At 40.9% G+C, this 18,079-nt stretch overlaps 4 protein-coding genes and 1 long non-coding RNA gene across 5 annotated transcripts; 4 read left to right on the forward strand and 1 right to left on the reverse strand.

Annotated features, from left to right (window-relative positions):
- Positions 1-2,029: 2,029 nt before the first annotated feature.
- Positions 2,030-3,037, forward strand: LOC146988087 (transcription factor HES-5-like). Its single transcript, XM_085778102.1, has 2 exons — positions 2,030-2,232; positions 2,345-3,037. The coding sequence occupies exons 1-2, from the start codon at positions 2,110-2,112 to the stop codon at positions 2,774-2,776; spliced, it is 555 nt and encodes a 184-aa protein (XP_085634228.1). The 5' UTR covers positions 2,030-2,109; the 3' UTR covers positions 2,777-3,037.
- Positions 3,038-5,790: 2,753 nt separating this feature from the next.
- LOC146988088 (transcription factor HES-4-like) lies at positions 5,791-6,817 on the forward strand. Its single transcript, XM_085778103.1, has 2 exons — positions 5,791-6,045; positions 6,158-6,817. The coding sequence occupies exons 1-2, from the start codon at positions 5,923-5,925 to the stop codon at positions 6,488-6,490; spliced, it is 456 nt and encodes a 151-aa protein (XP_085634229.1). The 5' UTR covers positions 5,791-5,922; the 3' UTR covers positions 6,491-6,817.
- Positions 6,818-9,167: 2,350 nt separating this feature from the next.
- LOC146988089 (uncharacterized) lies at positions 9,168-10,426 on the forward strand. Its single transcript, XR_015035941.1, has 2 exons — positions 9,168-9,329; positions 9,448-10,426. It is a non-coding gene; the product is annotated as an uncharacterized LOC146988089 (long non-coding RNA).
- Positions 10,427-12,220: 1,794 nt separating this feature from the next.
- Positions 12,221-13,618, reverse strand: LOC146988090 (transcription factor HES-5-like). Its single transcript, XM_085777731.1, has 2 exons — positions 13,402-13,618; positions 12,221-13,289 (listed from the first exon to the last, which is right to left on the reverse strand). The coding sequence occupies exons 1-2, from the start codon at positions 13,522-13,524 to the stop codon at positions 12,858-12,860; spliced, it is 555 nt and encodes a 184-aa protein (XP_085633857.1). The 5' UTR covers positions 13,525-13,618; the 3' UTR covers positions 12,221-12,857.
- A 3,000-nt stretch (positions 13,619-16,618) lies between these two features.
- Positions 16,619-17,468, forward strand: LOC146988091 (transcription factor HES-5-like). The gene is made up of 2 exons (XM_085777732.1): positions 16,619-16,863; positions 16,976-17,468. The coding sequence occupies exons 1-2, from the start codon at positions 16,741-16,743 to the stop codon at positions 17,402-17,404; spliced, it is 552 nt and encodes a 183-aa protein (XP_085633858.1). The 5' UTR covers positions 16,619-16,740; the 3' UTR covers positions 17,405-17,468.
- The last annotated feature ends 611 nt before the right edge of the window (positions 17,469-18,079 follow it).

An 18,079-nucleotide genomic window follows, 5' to 3' on the forward strand; every position in this document is an offset into this window, starting at 1 on the left:
ATGTCCAGGGCTTTTCTGTCAGTGGCAGTGCAACTGTTGAACAACACTATGATGTTAGATGTAATGATGCTTTGTATGGCACAGGTGTAAAATGACAGGAGCAGTTTCTGGGGAAACTTAGCTTTTCTCATTGCTCTTTAAAAGTACAGGCGCTGTTGACCTTTCTTCACCAGGGCGGTGGTGTTGGTGGACCAGGTGTGTGTGCTGAGGAACTTACGTAAAGTCACTGACCCTCTCCACTACATCTCCTCTGATGTGGACAGGGCCAGGGTCTGTTTTTTCCCCCCTGTGGAAGTCTATCAGCATTTCCTTGGTTTTGGAGGAGTTGAGGGCCAGGTTGTTAGTGGAGCACCAGGTGATGAGTTTTTGGATGTTGTCTCTGTAAGCAGACTCATTGTTGTTGTGGATGAGTCAGCAAATTTGACAAAGATGTTGTTGTTGTGTGACGGTGTAGTGTACAGTGTGGGCCCCCGTGCTGAGTGTGAGAACTGATTGCACTGACTGAGGGCGGTCTGTCAGAAAATCTCTGATCCAGCTGCAGTCAGATGTTCTGGTTGATGCCCAGGCTGAGTAACGTGGACACAGTTGGCCACAGTTAAAAATGTGCTGAGAGGGGAGGAGAGGAGAGGAGAGGAGAGGAGAAAGGGGGAGGAGAGGAGAGGAGAGGAGAGGGCTCTGTGTAACCAGAATGGGAATACAGAGTGTAAAATCAGAAGTCTCAAACCTACAGCATGCAACATGTTTTACATGATATGTCACAAAGTGCCGTCCCACTCCTCTTTATACAGTTTCAGCCTTTACATCTTCTCTCACCTGCATCAGTTAAGTCTATGAGGGGCTTTGGGCTTTAGAGGGGACGTTGACATTAGGCCCTATTCTCATCAACAAGAATGAGCATCATGTTCAGTGCAGTTTTCATGGAGTGGATGACATCACTTCAGTTGTGTTGTTATAGGCAGAGTGAGGGACCTAACACTCCTACTGTATCAGGATAGCATGTAATAAGGCCTAACGCTAACAGCTTGCACTCTTGGTTTTTCCTGCTAATGGATGGAGTGTGGGAAAACTCTGGAGGGTGGAGCAGAGTGTGACAGACATTCACTCCAACAGCAACAAAGCAATTCTCTAAAGGGATTTGGCACACTTCATAAAACAATTAGGATAGGCTAACCCCCCCTCGGACATCTCCAACCCACATGTAGAAACCCAATATTACAGTCCAGATGATGGTCAGTGAGGAGACATGATTATGACTGGACATTTGTGAGTCACATGTTTGATATTGTATATGATAGATTTTGTGCCACAGGTTCAAATTTTACAAACTGTCATTTTCAGCCAATGGGATCGTTTCCCTCCAGATGGCCGGTGATGTCAGGCTCTGTTTCTATAACAACCACAGCCAGCCCAGCATCTGTCACTGAAGTCCCTTTGTTGTTTATTGACCACAGCTCAGAGAGTCGGTGTGGGAAACTGAGCTCAGCTTGTTACTCACACTGACTACAAGGCGGCACGTGTCCATAGACTCTGATACATCTGGGCAGCAGCAGGATTATTCACTTGACTTTTTTTGTTTTAAATGCCACATGTGAACATCACACTGATTTTTGCGTTCTTTTTGCTAAAAAGGGAATAATCTAATAATAATTGAAAAAAAAAAATTAGGGTTAGGGGTTAGGGGTTAGGGTTTGAAATTAATATAAAACTAAATTATCATCTCTAAATGGGTGGATTTTGTGTTACACAAAAACAAAATATTTTCCTCAGGCAATATTGTTTATTTTTATTGATTGTAATTCATAAATTATAGTATAACGATTTTCTGACTCATACGTGATGGGATGATCAGCGTGTGCTCAGTCAAAGTCATTGATCCAGCATCAGGTCAACACTTTCCCAGCTTCACATAAAGCTCTGTAAGTCTCTCTCCATCACCCCCCCAGTCCACCACCTGTTCCCCTGAGATCATTGTGATCATCATTCAGCATGTTGCCGCTCCACATGTCCTATTGTCTCGTCGTGCTCTCTGATTGGTTGAGACTGTGAGAAACTCCATCCAGACCAAGACCCACACATTCATATGGAGATGTGGGACTATAAATAGGAGGGATGAAGCCAGCAGAGATCAGACTCTCTCTACAGAGACCTCTACAGCACAGAGATCCAGCCATGGCTCCTACAATCACTGCAGCAATCACCAACTCTCAGGAGCATCTGACTCTGACCCACAAGGTAAATTGAAGATTCAACACTTTAACAAAACTTATAAGAAGGTTTCTTGTTTCATACTTCATCACTATTGTGCAGAATAAGATTATTAATGACTTTGTTCTTCTCTCTACAGCTCAGAAAGCCTCTGGTGGAGAAGTTACGCAGAGAGCGAATCAACAGCAGCATCGAGCAGCTCAAGTCTCTCCTGGGTCCAGAGTTCCTCAAACAGCAGCCAGACTCCAAGCTGGAGAAAGCAGACATCCTGGAGATGACAGTTTGCCTCCTGAGACAACTGCAGCAGAATCAACAGCAGCATCAAGCTGTGAGCTCAGCCGTTGTTGATCAGGGCTACAGCAGATGTGTCCACGAGGTGGCACACTTCCTGTCCAAGGAGGAGGTGAAGACACAGTCCCAGAGAAGACTGCTGAACCACGTCAACAAGCTAAAGTCTTCCTCTGATAAGAGCCTGATGGAGGCTGACTTCTCTCCCCTGAGCTCCACAGTCCACATCAGCACCACTAAAGAGAAGAGTCCAGTCAACAGCGCCCCCTGGAGGCCGTGGTAGACACCTAGGACTTGAGTTAGAACCTGACAAACTCAGATGACCATGTTGGTCCAAGATCACTTGAACTGAATTCTATGAAATTTAAGGACTTGTTCTTCTGTATGAACAGAAGGTTGTGTTTAATTTGTGTGAGATGAGATTTCCTAATGGAAATGAAGCAACACTATCTTTCAAGTCAAGAAAGAGAATATCTTGTCATGCATGTTGCATGAATGGAATGTGATTGCATTAGCAATTTATATTATGCTTCACTGTACTTCATGTATTATAGTGTATAATACTAGGGGTATTTGTTATCTATTCATTGGTATTGATTTTATGATAGCAAAATATTTAAATATCTTTTTTACGGACATATTGTCATCATGGACCAAACGTAACTTTAATCTCTCAGATTATTCCAAATTGATCTGTTTTAAGATCCAAATGGTTTTTCTTTTTACTAAAAGTTTAGCTTCACTGTGCATCGTGTATTGGTACAATATAGTGCGATAGTGATATTTGTTGACTTACATCACTTGATGTGATCAGTTAAACCTGATCTGTTTAAGATCAACATGTTTATCTTTTTGTTGTCAAAGGTTTTCTTAATGTCTCATTTTCACAGTTTTCTGGAGACAGTTTAATTTTTACGTTTGAGAATGAACTGATTTATTTCATTATCATTGTCAAGAATATGACCTGTAAATTGTTTGTCTTTTGTGAAGACGGTTGTTCCCTTACTCTCTCTGAGTACAGAGTGCCTTGTAGAAAACTACAAGTTGTTGTTATGATGTATCATCATCACTAGCTGGAGCCTTGATACTTGTTATGGCTCATTGTGCCTTGCTGAATAAAACACTGACAAATGAAAACACTGTTTCCATGTCATTTTCCTTTATATATATCCTACATTTCACCACGAACCACAGAGTTTGTTCATCTCTCCCTAAGGATTTCCACTCACTTAGAAGATGAATTTGAATGTATCCCAAAGAATAACTGTACATCCTTAACCTGCCACTTTATTTAAATGATAGGCACAGTAACAGTGGATGTGGTTCCACTGAGATATTTAATGGAGGTCGGCCACTGTAAGTCAAATCATCAAGATAATTAGTTAATGTACTGTATATAAAGAACAACTCTTGCTACAACATCTGTTGCCAGATGTTTGAATGTAAAAATGTTTTGAGTTAACCGTTTTCCTCTCTAAAGAGGTCAGACATTGTATCTAATGTGAGGTTTAATAGGGCACACTTCTATTGTTCCTCCAGTGAAAGCAGTGAAAGGACAGAGTGTGGGAAACCAGAGGAGACTCCTTCACAGAGCCCTGTGGGACAATAGAGACAGACCTTTGCCCTGAGGAGACAGAGATTAAAGGGGGCTCTGGGCTGAAAAGATGGGTCTGATTTCAAGGCACTTTGCTCCCTAAATGATCAGATTATGATTTCACATCAACTTGGTTTGGTTACTTTTTCCCCAAATCAGCAATATTATCAGCAATATTATTGTTGATTTGGGGAAAATATGGGGAAAATATTATAATATTGAACGTGCCAACAGCGAGAACCAGTCTTTTAGCAGTTTTGGAGTGAGGCTGACAGGGTGAACTTATTGACCAACTTTAGCTGTAAGCCCTCAACCAATTAAATTTCTTCATGAGCTGCCCTTCGGTCTTTTTCAGTGTTTCCCCAGATGTGACTCTTTTCACTGGTATAAACTTTAAGTCACAAAGGGTTTTTAAAAGTTGTCTGGTTTATTGCGTGAAGGGTTGTATTTTGTTTCAATTTCCAGTAATTTTAAGTATGACCTAACCTTATATAGTCAGACAAAACGGCAATGAGATTGTAGCATTTTATGGTAGGCTATCAATTTGTAAGGTTTGAAAATTGAAAGAACATTTTTTGATTCTTACATAATTCTAAAATGTCAGATTGCAGCGTCATCTTTTGACAGGGCACCACTGTCCATCACACTCTGACTCTGCACACGATTCTCAACAAGTCCATTTGCAGAGAGGCACATGTCTCTTTTTCCTGCTAATGGATGGAGTGTGGGAAAACTCTGGAGGGTGGAGCAGAGTGTGAAAGACATCCACTCCACCAGCAACAAAGTAATTCTCTAAAGGGATTTGGCACACTTCATGAAACAATTAGGGTAGACTTACTGCCCCCCAGGCCCAGAATGCCTCCCACCCAGATTTAGAGACATGGTATTACAGTCCAGATGATGGTCAGTGAAGAGACATGATTAAAAGTGGAAGTTTAAAATATTTGATGATAACTGAAATAACTGAAAATGAGAGGTCACATGTTTGATACTCTTGCACCATAATTTAAAATTTTACAAACTCACAGTTTCAGCCAATGGGATCGTTTCCCTCCAGATGGCCGGTGATGTCAGGCTCTGTTTCTATAACAACCACAGCCAGCCCAGCATCTGTCACTGAAGTCCCTTTGTTGTTTATTGACCACAGCTCAGAGAGTCGGTGTGGGAAACTGAGCTCAGCTTGTTACTCACACTGACTACAAGGCGGCACGTGTCCATAGACTCTGATACATCTGGGCAGCAGCAGGATTATTCACTTGACACACGTGAACATCACAGTGTTTCTGATATCTTACAGTATTTTATATGCTAAATGGTGCATTTTTTATGATGCAAAATTGTATCTAAAAATCATAATGTATAAAATATCAATTCAATCATATCTCAGATTAGATAGATTTCACCTGTTATATTTGTGGGACTCAGTAATAATTATAAATTCAAAAAGATCTAATTCAAAAATCCTCTTAGTTTAGACTACTTAAAACAAAAAATAAAAATGAATTCATAGATTATAGAATAATCTTTTTCTGCTTCATGTGTGATAGGATGATCAGCGTGTGCTCAGTCAAAGTCATTGATCCCAGCATCAGGTCAGCACTTTCCCAGCTTCACATAAAGCTCTGTAAGTCTCTCTCCATCACCCCCCCAGTCCACCACCTGTTCCCCTGAGATCTAACTATTGTCCCTTGGGCAATGTAACACCATTCAGCATGTTGCTGCTCCACATGTCCTATTGTCTCACCGAGCTCTCTGATTGGTTGAGACTGTGAGAAACTCCATCCAGACCAAGACCCACACATTCATATGGAGATGTGGGACTATAAATAGGAGGGATGAAGCCAGCAGAGATCAGACTCTCTCTACAGAGACCTCTACAGCACAGAGATCCAGCCATGGCTCCTACAATCACTGCAGCAATCACCAACTCTCAGGAGCATCTGACTCTGACCCACAAGGTAAATTGAAGATTCAACACTTTAACAAAACTTATAAGAAGGTTTCTTGTTTCATACTTCATCACTATTGTGCAGAATAAGTGTATTAATGACTTTGTTCTTCTCTCTACAGCTCAGAAAGCCTCTGGTGGAGAAGTTACGCAGAGAGCGAATCAACAGCAGCATCGAGCAGCTCAAGTCTCTCCTGGGTCCAGAGTTCCTCAAACAGCAGCCAGACTCCAAGCTGGAGAAAGCAGACATCCTGGAGATGACAGTTTGCTTCCTGACACAGCTGCAGCAGCAGAATCAACAGCAGAGAAGACTGCTGAACCACGTCAACAAGCTGCAGTCTTCCTCTGATAAGAGCCTGATGGAGGCTGACTTCTCTCCCCTGAGCTCCACAGTCCACATCAGCACCACTAAAGAGAAGAGTCCAGTCAACAGCGCCCCCTGGAGGCCGTGGTAGACACCTAGGGACTCGAGTTACCTGACAACAAGAGATGACCATGTTGGTCCAAGATCACTTGAACTGAATTCTATGAAATTTAAGGACTTGTTCTTCTGTATGAACAGAAGGTTGTGTTTAATTTGTGTGAGATGAGATTTCCTAATGGAAATGATGCAACACTATCTTTCAAGTCAAGAAAGAGAATATCTTGTCATGCATGTTGCATGAATCGAGTGTGATTGCCTCAGCAATTATTATTATACTTCATTGTGCTTTTGCTTCAGTGCTCTTTCAAACTATTGTTTGGTATTGATCATGTTGATCAGAAATATCTTATTTTTCTGTTTATATTGTGTCATAAGTTTTATGTGACGAATATGATGTAATACAAATATCCCCCATAATTGTGGTTTTTAACGTACTGTCATCACAATGTGATAATGATATGTGGTCTGTTTTAAGGTCTGCTTATATAGAAGTTTGTATTGTCTTTTATGGAGACAGTTCCTCTGCTCTCACACTGTAAGTACAGTGTGTCTTGTTGAAATTTTCAAACTGTTGTGATGAATCATCACCTCTTGTCCATTTTTTGAAATAAACAATATTGCCATCTGCAAACTTAATGTCCTTTTCCAATTTTCTTAAATTCACGTTTACTTTCTCTGCTGCCACTTTGAGCTCCTTGCTAACAACCAGATGTCTCATTTACAGTAGACAGAGGTGTCGAACACTGAACATAGCTGTCCTGCCATTGGCTAACACTTAACACACTGATATCTAATGAAACCACTCATTATCACCTAAGTATATCAGGGGTGAAGAAAATAAAATATTATCAAGGTGAAAAGCCATAAGCCAAATATTATATAAGCTGTGCAAGCTGTTCCTGTTTGGTCTCTGCTTTAGTCATGAGTTGGGGTGTTGGAGAGAGAGAGAGAGGTATATGCTATAGAAAAGACACCCATTCAGGTATATTTTAACTGTAAGTTTGTGATCCGGCGGGCAATATAGATGAAAAAAGACTGTGACTTTGACCACATTCAGTTATATCTGATGCCGATGGTGCCCGGGTCAATTTGCCTCAGGTTACTTTACCTGTAAAATGCATTTGACTCACTGCCAGAGTCACAAATACAAAGGTGTTAGAAGATTCCATGATATTAACAGATGTACGTATATATGTTCAGGAACCTGATGATGTCTCTATGATTCCTTCAGACACTTTAAAATTCAGATTACCTCTATTTACAGATGACAACTGAAGGTCAATCACCTTTAAAGTTATCATCTGTAAGTGGAGGTGGGAGAAACATAAAGATGGGCGACAGTGGGAAAATGAAACAGATAAAAGTAAAGAAAAAAAATTATCAAGTCAAACTACACAAGTACTAACTGCAATTTCTATTCATCATATTAAAAAATGGCCCTTGTGAGGGTTAAATTATCACTGCTATTTTTATTACTGGTTACTATTACTCCTGGGAAATTAAAATTTCAGTGTTGTAGATTGTCAGGGTGGAGAAAATTTGAACATATTTCAACAGTGTATTGTATATTTATTGAATGCTTTTAATACGTTTGGCCAAACTTTTGATTAAAATTAATGAGTGCAATATTTTCTTATAATGTAATGCAGTACTATTATAAAGTGTCTGTATATACATGATAACTGTGTTTTATTTCCCTTATCTTTTTGATGCACATGAGTTTATGTGCATATATCTTGTTTTCTTGTCTGTGATAAATGTATTTTTGGTTCATAATCATCTGTGAGCACACTACAAGACAACCGCAGACTGGTGTGAAACCAGGTTCAGGTGGGATTACTTCCCTGCTTATCTCCTCTCCATCTGCCTCTGTGTCTATCTGCTGTCTGTGCAGGGGGGCTCAGGTTTCCCAGCGCCCCTCCTCTGAGCCCCCACATGCTCCCTGCACCAGGCTGAATGTGCCCTGGTCACACGCCCTCCTCTCTCTCTCCGGTGCTGGGAGCCACCACGACACACGGCTTCCCACACTTCTGTATGCAGCCCGCTCAGCCGCGCACACAATAGAAGTGTGTCTGCTCTCACAAAGCCCCAGGACTGTTCTCAGGCCAGGAACAGACAGAAGGCCACTTCACAGATAAACCATCTGGTTCAGCTGTAACTCACTGCACAGACACAGGCTGAGAAAATATAGCTTTAAAACTTAATCACTAGATATTAAGGTTAGTACTTTGTTTACTGAAGAATGTTTATTTCATAGCTGATATCATTTCTTACTAAATGTACAATTGAAATTTTTGCTGTTAAGGGCATAAAAGGTCAGCAGTGAAAATGATAATCGATTTAGGAACCAATTCACCGTCTAACATTTGGTGTTTGAATACTTTTTTTCTGCATTTTGCCTGTGCTCTGTGTTTCCTGTATTATCTGCAATTTATTGATGAAAATTGAAAAATGAAAATTTTTCTTCATTCCTACATTTGTGTCAATTCAGGGTCTTTAATGTCAGATCATCGTCTAGGTCAGTATGGGAAAAAAAAAATTCCCATGTCCACTCCAGAAAAAAACATTTTCCCACTGACCTCTGTGATGTGTGGCATACAGATAAAGCATCCCACCTGTTCTCTGTGACAGCCATTAAATTCACTCTTTTGTCCACTGCTCTGAGGCTCCTGATTGGCTGAGGAGCAGAGAGAGCGCAGTCTGAGCAGCATAAATACAGAGCAGGGGTGCACATGTCAAACAGAGCAATCTCTGAACCTTTGCCGGTGACTCCTGAACTCTCCACCACCACCACCACCAGAAACCAGCTCTGCAATGGCTCCATACACAGACCTCGCTCTTCAGGACACAGTCAAGGAACAGCTCTTTAGGTAAGCTCAGCCAAAACTGTCACTTGAGAATGTCTCACTGTAGTTGCTTTAATATCTGTTAAAGTCAAAACTGGTGAACATATTAGTAAACGTGCTTTTGTTGGCTTGTTTCCTGCAGGTGTAAACTCCACATGCTGGAGAGGAAGTGCTGCACAGGAGTAGAGAAGCTGAAGGCTCTGATTGGAGAACACCTGCACAACGGCATCCCTGTGGCAGACATCCTGGAGAAGACAAAGTCTTTCCTCACCTTGAGAAAAGCCCTCCTGTCCCACAGTGGTTACTCCAAATATTCAAGGGACATTTTACGCCTGTTCCCCGACGCAGAGGACGACGTGGCTCCACTCTGCTTTTAGGATAAGGATGATGGACAACAGAATTTTATTGATGCACTTTGCATCTGTGTGTTTTAGTATCTGAGGATGGAGGAGAAATGCATTTTTTTTGCATTATATGTCAAGTGGACATGCAAACACTGATGTGCCTTGTTGTGAGCCTCGATCCAGCATCTTACAGAAGATATGTCCACCACTCACACTGTGGATTCAGTGTGAGGAGGAAAAGTCAACAGAGTCAGATCTGTGGGCGAAGGTGTCACTGACTGAACAGGAGACTGTTAAAACATGTCGTGCTGCTATTTGTGGGATTTATGATTCTAGTGGTTGTGGTTTCTTTGTTTCTTTGAACAAGGCCACAGAAGATGAATCCAGTCTGTTTACTATGCAGTAATTAGATGCTGATGTTTGAATTTAGGACCAAAATGTTTTTATTTTACCTTCAGAAATTTCACTGTTTAACTTCAGTGAAATCTGCTTAACATTTTAAGCCATACGACAATGTTAATCTATATGTTCCTGGGAAAATAAAGCGTATAGGCTAATATTGTACCATTATTGTTTTGATACTGCCTTGTTTCAAGGTTTAATGTGTCATATTCTTAAACACCATCCTTTCTTCTGAAAAGGGATTTGTTATTATTTTGTGTATGCCATGTATGCATTTTTTAATTGTTTTATTCATCACTTTTATTTCTATTCATCCAAAGTGGATTTTGATTTGTTTTGAAGTTTTTGCTGGTTTCAAAAAAATAAAAATGTTAAAGATGATGAAGTCTCACGTATATAATTTTTAGGGGCACAACATATTGTACACTGATCATTTTCAAAGATATTAATTTCAATCACTCATTGACTCAATCATTTTAGTATCATCTGTGTAGACATGGGCTTTGGGCAAGTTTGGGTTCTTCTTTAAAAATCATATGCAAGGCTCTTGTTGAGTGTGGTCTTAAGTGGGTGGAGCCTACTGCTCTAACCCCTCTGACTGCCACCATGACACAGGCAGGTCAAAAGTTAGAGAAAAACCATAACAAAGCAACATAGACATCATTGCAAACACAGAGGCTCTGTGAACGACGCGAATGAAAATGATGTGAATCATAGAAGATTTGCATTACATAGTGCCGAATCACAATAGAAGTGATTTTAAAGCACTTTTAAAACAGAGCTAATCTCTTTATATATATATATATTTATTTATTTTTTTTTTTTTTTGAAAGACACCAAACAATTACAAAAACTGTGAAAAAACACACGCATCAGATAAGCCCAGTTGGGATGGGTGCTGGATCAAGGAGCGAATACTAGAAAAATGAAGAAAATCTGCACACCATAGAAGCCCCCTTTCAACACTTTCAAACCGCTGTGTTAACACAGCAGTTTGAAAAAGAGCGTTTTGCTCAAAACGTCATGATGCTATTAAATCCTTGTTGAAAGGGAGCTTCTATGGTGTGCAGATTTTCTTCATTTTTCTAGACACCAAACAATTCCCACCAGCAGTGAGGCAACAATGGTATAAAATATGAACTTCCTTTCTGGAGCCAGACTCAGGATGAGAGGCTGTCTAGTTGGGTTGACTCGAGACACTTAGAGAGGGGGGAAGAGAGAGCAGGCTAAGAGAAAGACAACTATGCAATTAAAATGATAATAAATTATATGGTCTTTGTCTTCATCACATCCTTTTGACAGCTCTTCTTCACTACCAGCATCAAAAGGGAATACCTCAGAATAAATTATGCTTTATTGTCATTGTAAACAGTGTAACAACAAAACTAGGATACCCTAACCTAGTGCAAAAGTATGACAATAAATATGAGACAATAAATAGAATATAAAAGCAATAGTATATAAAAATAATAATGAAATACAGCATACGATAAACTATCCCACACACTCATAGCATCTTATTGTTCAAGAGCCTGATGGCCCAGGGGTCAAAAGTGTTCCTGAGCCTGATTGTGCATAACCTCAAGACCCTGTCCCTCTTGCCAGAGGACAGCAGGTTAAAGGGGGCGGGGCTATGACCGGGGTGAGATGGATCACCAAGGATCCTCTTGGCTCTGTTGAGCCCCTGCGAATCTGCAATGCCCTCCAGGGAGGGCGGGGGGCGGCTGAGCCTGGCCCAGCTGTGAGAAATGGTGCATCCCATAACTACCGCCTCTCTTAAGTTATGCCACAGCTGGGCCAGGCTCGGTGGTAAAGGAGTTCGAGCACATCCCATATTCGACTTCCGACCTATACGATCTTTACTGCATGTCATTCTCCCTGCTTTCCTGTGTCTCTTCACTGTCTTATCCAATAAAGGCCTAAAATGCCCAAAAGATAACTTTCAAAAAGTAGTGCCACAGTCTGCATTGATGATACTGTAGATATTTCAGATGTTATCTCAACGACAAGCTGACAGATGTGTTAAAGCAGCAGCTCTGAGCATCTCATGAAATGTCCCTCATGCGATTGTGACTTCTTCTCAAGACCAACACATTACCCAGTGATCACTGTGTGCATAACTTGTTGTTCAAATATAAAATGAGGAAATGAGACATGTACACATATGTTTTGTTTTTTTCTGTGATTGTTTTAATGCGCATCACTTGGCTTGAAGAGATACATTCATTTTGAGACATTTTCCAAAGAAACGACCCTTCATTGAAGGTATGGGTGCTGACACTCACAGAGTAATAAAGCAGCACATTTGTCTTGATTTTTTTTTCTTCATACATAAACTTCATCTGCTGAAAATGCAGACAGGATATGAAGATATTAAAAAAAACAACAACATCATAAAGGACTTGTCAGTCCGACATGTGAATATCACATATAAATCTTAAACATGTTCAACATGAATAGCTATGTTTCCTTAATGGAATAAAATGGTCACATATCAATGTCAGTGTTACCAACAATATACAGGTATTCCCACAGGGAATAATAATGTCACAACAATGTGACGTCAGAAATATGTGACTACTTGCATTGCAAGATAGTAGCCAACCTGCTGTCTGCAAATATCACAGAAACAAAGAATTCAAACTTCACAAAAGTTTGTAAAAATTAAAACAAAAAATTACTATCATATGCAATGATAATCAAAATATGAGACCACCACAAGAACGGGTGCAAGTACAGTGTACAGTTCTCATGCGAAGTGACAGTTTCGCTGTTGAGTTTCTGTTTCGCACAAGTCTTTAAGTGTCTACCACGGCCTCCAGGGGGCGCTGTTGACTGGACTCTTCTCTTTAGTGGTGCTGATGTGGACTGTGGAGCTCAGGGGAGAGAAGTCAGCCTCCATCAGGCTCTTATCAGAGGAAGACTGCAGCTTGTTGACGTGGTTCAGCAGTCTTCTCTGGGACTGTGTCTTCACCTCCTCCTTGGACAGGAAGTGTGCCACCTCGTGGACACATCTGCTGTAGCCCTGATCAACAACGGCTGAGCTCACAGCTTGATGCTGCTGTTGATTCTGCTGCAGTTGTCTCAGGAGGCAAACTGTCATCTCCAGGATGTCTGCTTTCTCCAGCTTGGAGTCTGGCTGCTGTTTGAGGAACTCTGGACCCAGGAGAGACTTGAGCTGCTCGATGCTGCTGTTGATTCGCTCTCTGCGTAACTTCTCCACCAGAGGCTTTCTGAGCTGTAGAGAGAAGAACAAAGTCATTAATACACTTATTCTGCACAATAGTGATGAAGTATGAAACAAGAAACCTTCTTATAAGTTTTGTTAAAGTGTTGAATCTTCAATTTACCTTGTGGGTCAGAGTCAGATGCTCCTGAGAGTTGGTGATTGCTGCAGTGATTGTAGGAGCCATGGCTGGATCTCTGTGCTGTAGAGGTCTCTGTAGAGAGAGTCTGATCTCTGCTGGCTTCATCCCTCCTATTTATAGTCCCACATCTCCATATGAATGTGTGGGTCTTGGTCTGGATGGAGTTTCTCACAGTCTCAACCAATCAGGGAGCTCGGTGAGACAATAAGGGATGCAACACACTGAATGGTGTTATTGCCATAGGGATAATGGTTAGATCTCAAGGGAACATGTGGAGGACTTAAAAGGGGGAGGGGGGCTTAGAGATGGGAGGGGGGTGACTCAGAGATCTGTGTGAATCTGGGAAAGTGGTGACCCCTATAAAGAGCAGATCTTCTGCCTGATGCTGGGATCAATGATTTTGACTGGGCACACGCTCATTACCCCACCACACATGTGGAAGAATGATAATGAAAACAGTTTAGAGTTTCAATTTTCGAAACATTCATATTTGTTTTTATATAGCCTAAGGCACACTTCTTAGATTTACTGTAATAAGGAGTCTCTTTATGCAACACTATAAAACACATAAAAACTAACCACCCCACTTGGTTGATTTCTATTTAGCAGGGTGAGCAGGGGATGATGCTGAATCTGGAGCTGAGGTAATAAAAAGTAAACATTGAAAAAAAGAATATAAAACAGAACCTTTTAAACATGTTTTTTCATTATCAGCAGCTGGATGAAGATGATTTGGTCATATTTTACAGTTTGAATGTGGCTGTCACAAATATAAACTTTAGCTTCTGTCTTGCTGCACACACCATAACCAGGATCTGATCAATTCAGGAATGGACTCCCTTTTATTGGTCCCGTCAAAATAAACCGCCTGGAATGCAGAGAAACAATCTGAATCTAAAGCAGGAGAGAAACAAGAGCTTTTGAATGTTCATTAATCCTTAGCATGACAGAATTCCTCATAGACATTTTACAAAAGCCTGGTAATGACGAGTCCTGATGACAGGAATTTCCATTCAGGGGCGGTGAGACAAAACTCGTAAACTGACTCCATAATTAATGTGATGTGCAACCAGACACACTTCTTTTGTTCTTGGAGCCAGTGAATGGACAGAGTGTGGGAAACCAGGGAAAACTCACTCACAGAGCCCCTGTGGGACAATAGAGGCAGACCAGACAAAAGACGTCTGTGGGGGGAGGAGAAATTCTTTACTACTGAATTTTAAATGTTTACATTTTTACTCACCGTATCTCACAATATGTATATTTAGATGATGTTGCTCATTTTATTGGTACAAATAGTTTTGAAAAAATCAGAAAACTCACAATCAAAGAGTAGAGGTTTATCAATGTTTAAAGAAATTCAATTATATTTCAATAATTAAGAACTAAACCAAACTTTTAATTTATGATACTTACAATTTATACAATACAAAACTGCAAAGTCTTAATCATCTAAGGAGGACATACAAATAATCAATATATATCTATATCAATACAATATAATACAATACAATACTATATAAGTGTTTATGAATGTGTCTGTCAAAAACTATATGTACAGTATTTCTGTGGATATTCATTTGTGAATGAGGAGATAATAACTCACTATAGCACAAAACTATTTGAATAATGTAATTCATGCAGTCTTCAAATATAATTGTGTGAAATATACTGCAACAAATATGATTGTATGTTATGACTACATTATAGTTTGTTGTAAAGCATTATTATATACTGTTCATAAAGAGTCAGGGTTAAAAGGAGGTACAACTATGCGGTTTAAATTCTTATTTAATTATAAACTCTGCAGCCATGTGCTTGATGTGGTTTTTAGGTTAGATCCCCAGTCAAAATATTTGTGTTTATCTCTCCAGCTCTCTTCTCCTAATTGAGAGTGTCTTAACAACAAATTTCAGCCTCGGGGGAGAGGAGCTGGGAGCTGCTTGTGTGGGGATGAATTAGCATTTAACAAGGCACATGTCTATTGTTGAGTAGGAGCGCTGTCAATGGGCAGAGTGTGGGAAAGCTGAGAGAGCAGAGTCACAGTTCAGTGTGATTAGCATCCTCAGCCCCACCAGCACCTGACTACTCTCCAAAGGGAGTTGGCACACTCCAGAGGAAGACTCCTGTCTCTCCTTATTCTCTCTTTTTTCCTCTGTTCCTTTCCGTGTCTGGCTCTCTGTGGTGCCAACTCACTAACTTTTGCCAACTTAATTTCCCCTCTGTCTAACGGGTCGTCATTTCAATCTAAGCCTTTATATTAACTCCATTGATGGTTGCCAAACTGTCTGAGCGATGTGGCCCTAACAACAAAGGTTATCAAGACTTTGTCTGGCCTAATGTTTTGGCACACACATACCTTTATGTGGACACAATGTCTTTTAAAAAACCTCCAAATGAAGTGACTATTTGACAAGCAGGATCTCATGGTGCAGAGGGTGGTCTTGTGTTTGAACAGACAAAAGATGGGGAAGAAGTGTTTGGTGGTTTTGTTGGCCAAAATAAAATGGAGATTTGGAATTACTTAAAAAACATCAAGTACCTGTGACGAAATGTTTGACCTTAGAAAACACAGTCTGGATATTGTGGTATTATCAATAATGTATGCCAATAGCCTTTAAAAACCGAGCCTCTGCCTTTTTCCCTCCAGATGGTTCATACCATCAGATTCTGTCTCTTTCTCAGAGCAGGACAGTGGTCATCAGTGAAGCATTCAAACTCCTATTATGTTGCATTGATCATAGTTCACAGGATTCAGAGTGGGCAGACCAGACAGGAGGCTCTGTTACATCTGACCAACTATCAGATGAGCGATCTATTCCTCCATTTTAGTCAGTAAATATTGTGTTGTACTGTGTGCACCTATAAGCTGTAAGAGCACGAAGTACCTGGCCTATTAAAAGTACCCAAAGTACCTGGCCTATGCTGTATATATAAATGCTAAAGAAATGCTGCTATTTAGTTACTTGCTGATGTTGGGGATGTTGTCACTGTCCCACGTGTGTGACAGGTTGATCAGCGTGTGCTCAGTCAAAGTCATTGATCCCAGCATCAGGCAGTAGATCTGCTCTCTACAGGGTCAACACTTTCCCAGATTCACACAGAGCTCTGTGAGCCTCTTTCATCACCCGCCCCCCAGTCCTCCACCTGTTCCCCTGAGATCTAACCATTGTCCCCGGGGCAATAACAGCACTCAGTGTGTTGCTGCTCCACATGTCCTATTGTCTCACCGAGCTCTCTGATTGGTTGAGACTGTGAGAAACTCCATCCAGACCAAGACCCACACATTCATATGGAGATGTGGGACTATAAATAGGAGGGATGAAGCCAGCAGAGATCAGACTCTCTCTACAGAGACCTCTACAGCACAGAGATCCAGCCATGGCTCCTACAATCACTGCAGCAATCACCAACTCTCAGGAGCATCTGACCCTGACCCACAAGGTAAATTGAAGATTCAACACTTTAACATAACTTATAAGAAGGTTTCTTGTTTCATACTTAATCATTACTGTGCAGAATAAGCTTATTAATGACTTTGTTCTTCTCTCTACAGCTCAGAAAGCCTCTGGTGGAGAAGTTACGCAGAGAGCGAATCAACAGCAGCATCGAGCAGCTCAAGTCTCTCCTGGGTCCAGAGTTCCTCAAACAGCAGCCAGACTCCAAGCTGGAGAAAGCAGACATCCTGGAGATGACAGTTTGCTTCCTGACACAGCTGCAGCAGCGGCAGCAGCATCAAGCTGTGAGCTCAGCCGTTGTTGATCAGGGCTACAGCAGATGTGTCCACGAGGTGGCACACTTCCTGTCCAAGGAGGAGGTGAAGACACAGTCCCAGAGAAGACTGCTGAACCACGTCAACAAGCTGCAGTCTTCCTCTGATAAGAGCCTGATGGAGGCTGACTTCTCTCCCCTGAGCTCCACAGTCCACATCAGCACCACTAAAGAGAAGAGTCCAGTCAACAGCGCCCCCTGGAGGCCGTGGTAGACACCTACAGACTGGACTTACTCCCTGACAAACTGAGCCGACCATGTTGGTCAAAAGTTATTATCAGACAAGTGTTTTCATTTATCTTAGTCCTATTGGACTTATGTTTTCTTTCTTTCTGAAAGTATTGGGAAACACAAGATTGTATTCTATGAATGACATTATTTTATTGATTTATCAATATTGTTTAAAAAAAAAAAAAGTGACCTTACTGGTCAGAATTATACATGAATTAAATCCCTGTGATCTCGTGTAGAGATCAGTAAATCCCTGTGATCTCGTGTAGAGATCAGTAAATCCCTGTGATCTCGTGTTGAGATCAGTCCAGTGACAGGAGCTGGCAAATTCAGCTACTTTCTATTGGCATTCTTGATTGTGCATCATTTCTGATGTGTATATTTTTTTTACAGTGTAAAAGGTTACTGACCCATGTTGGGTCTAGTCCTCTCTTTTATTATCAACATGTTCTGCTGTGTCAGCAGCAAAAGTGTGAATTTTGAAAGTTATCTTCTCTCAGTGCAGAGAGTTGGTTCGTTTTGTTTGACTTTGACAAAATGATTATCTGTCTTTTATAAAGACACTGAAGCTGATCACTTGACTCAATTTGAGTACACTATCTTAGATCTTAAGTGTTTATTGTGATGCATCATCACCACTATTGCCTCTGTGGAGGTA

This window comes from Trachurus japonicus, chromosome 5, assembly GCF_045865225.1.
Source record: "Trachurus japonicus isolate A0001 chromosome 5, Traja_1.0".
NCBI lineage: Eukaryota > Metazoa > Chordata > Actinopteri > Carangiformes > Carangidae > Trachurus > Trachurus japonicus.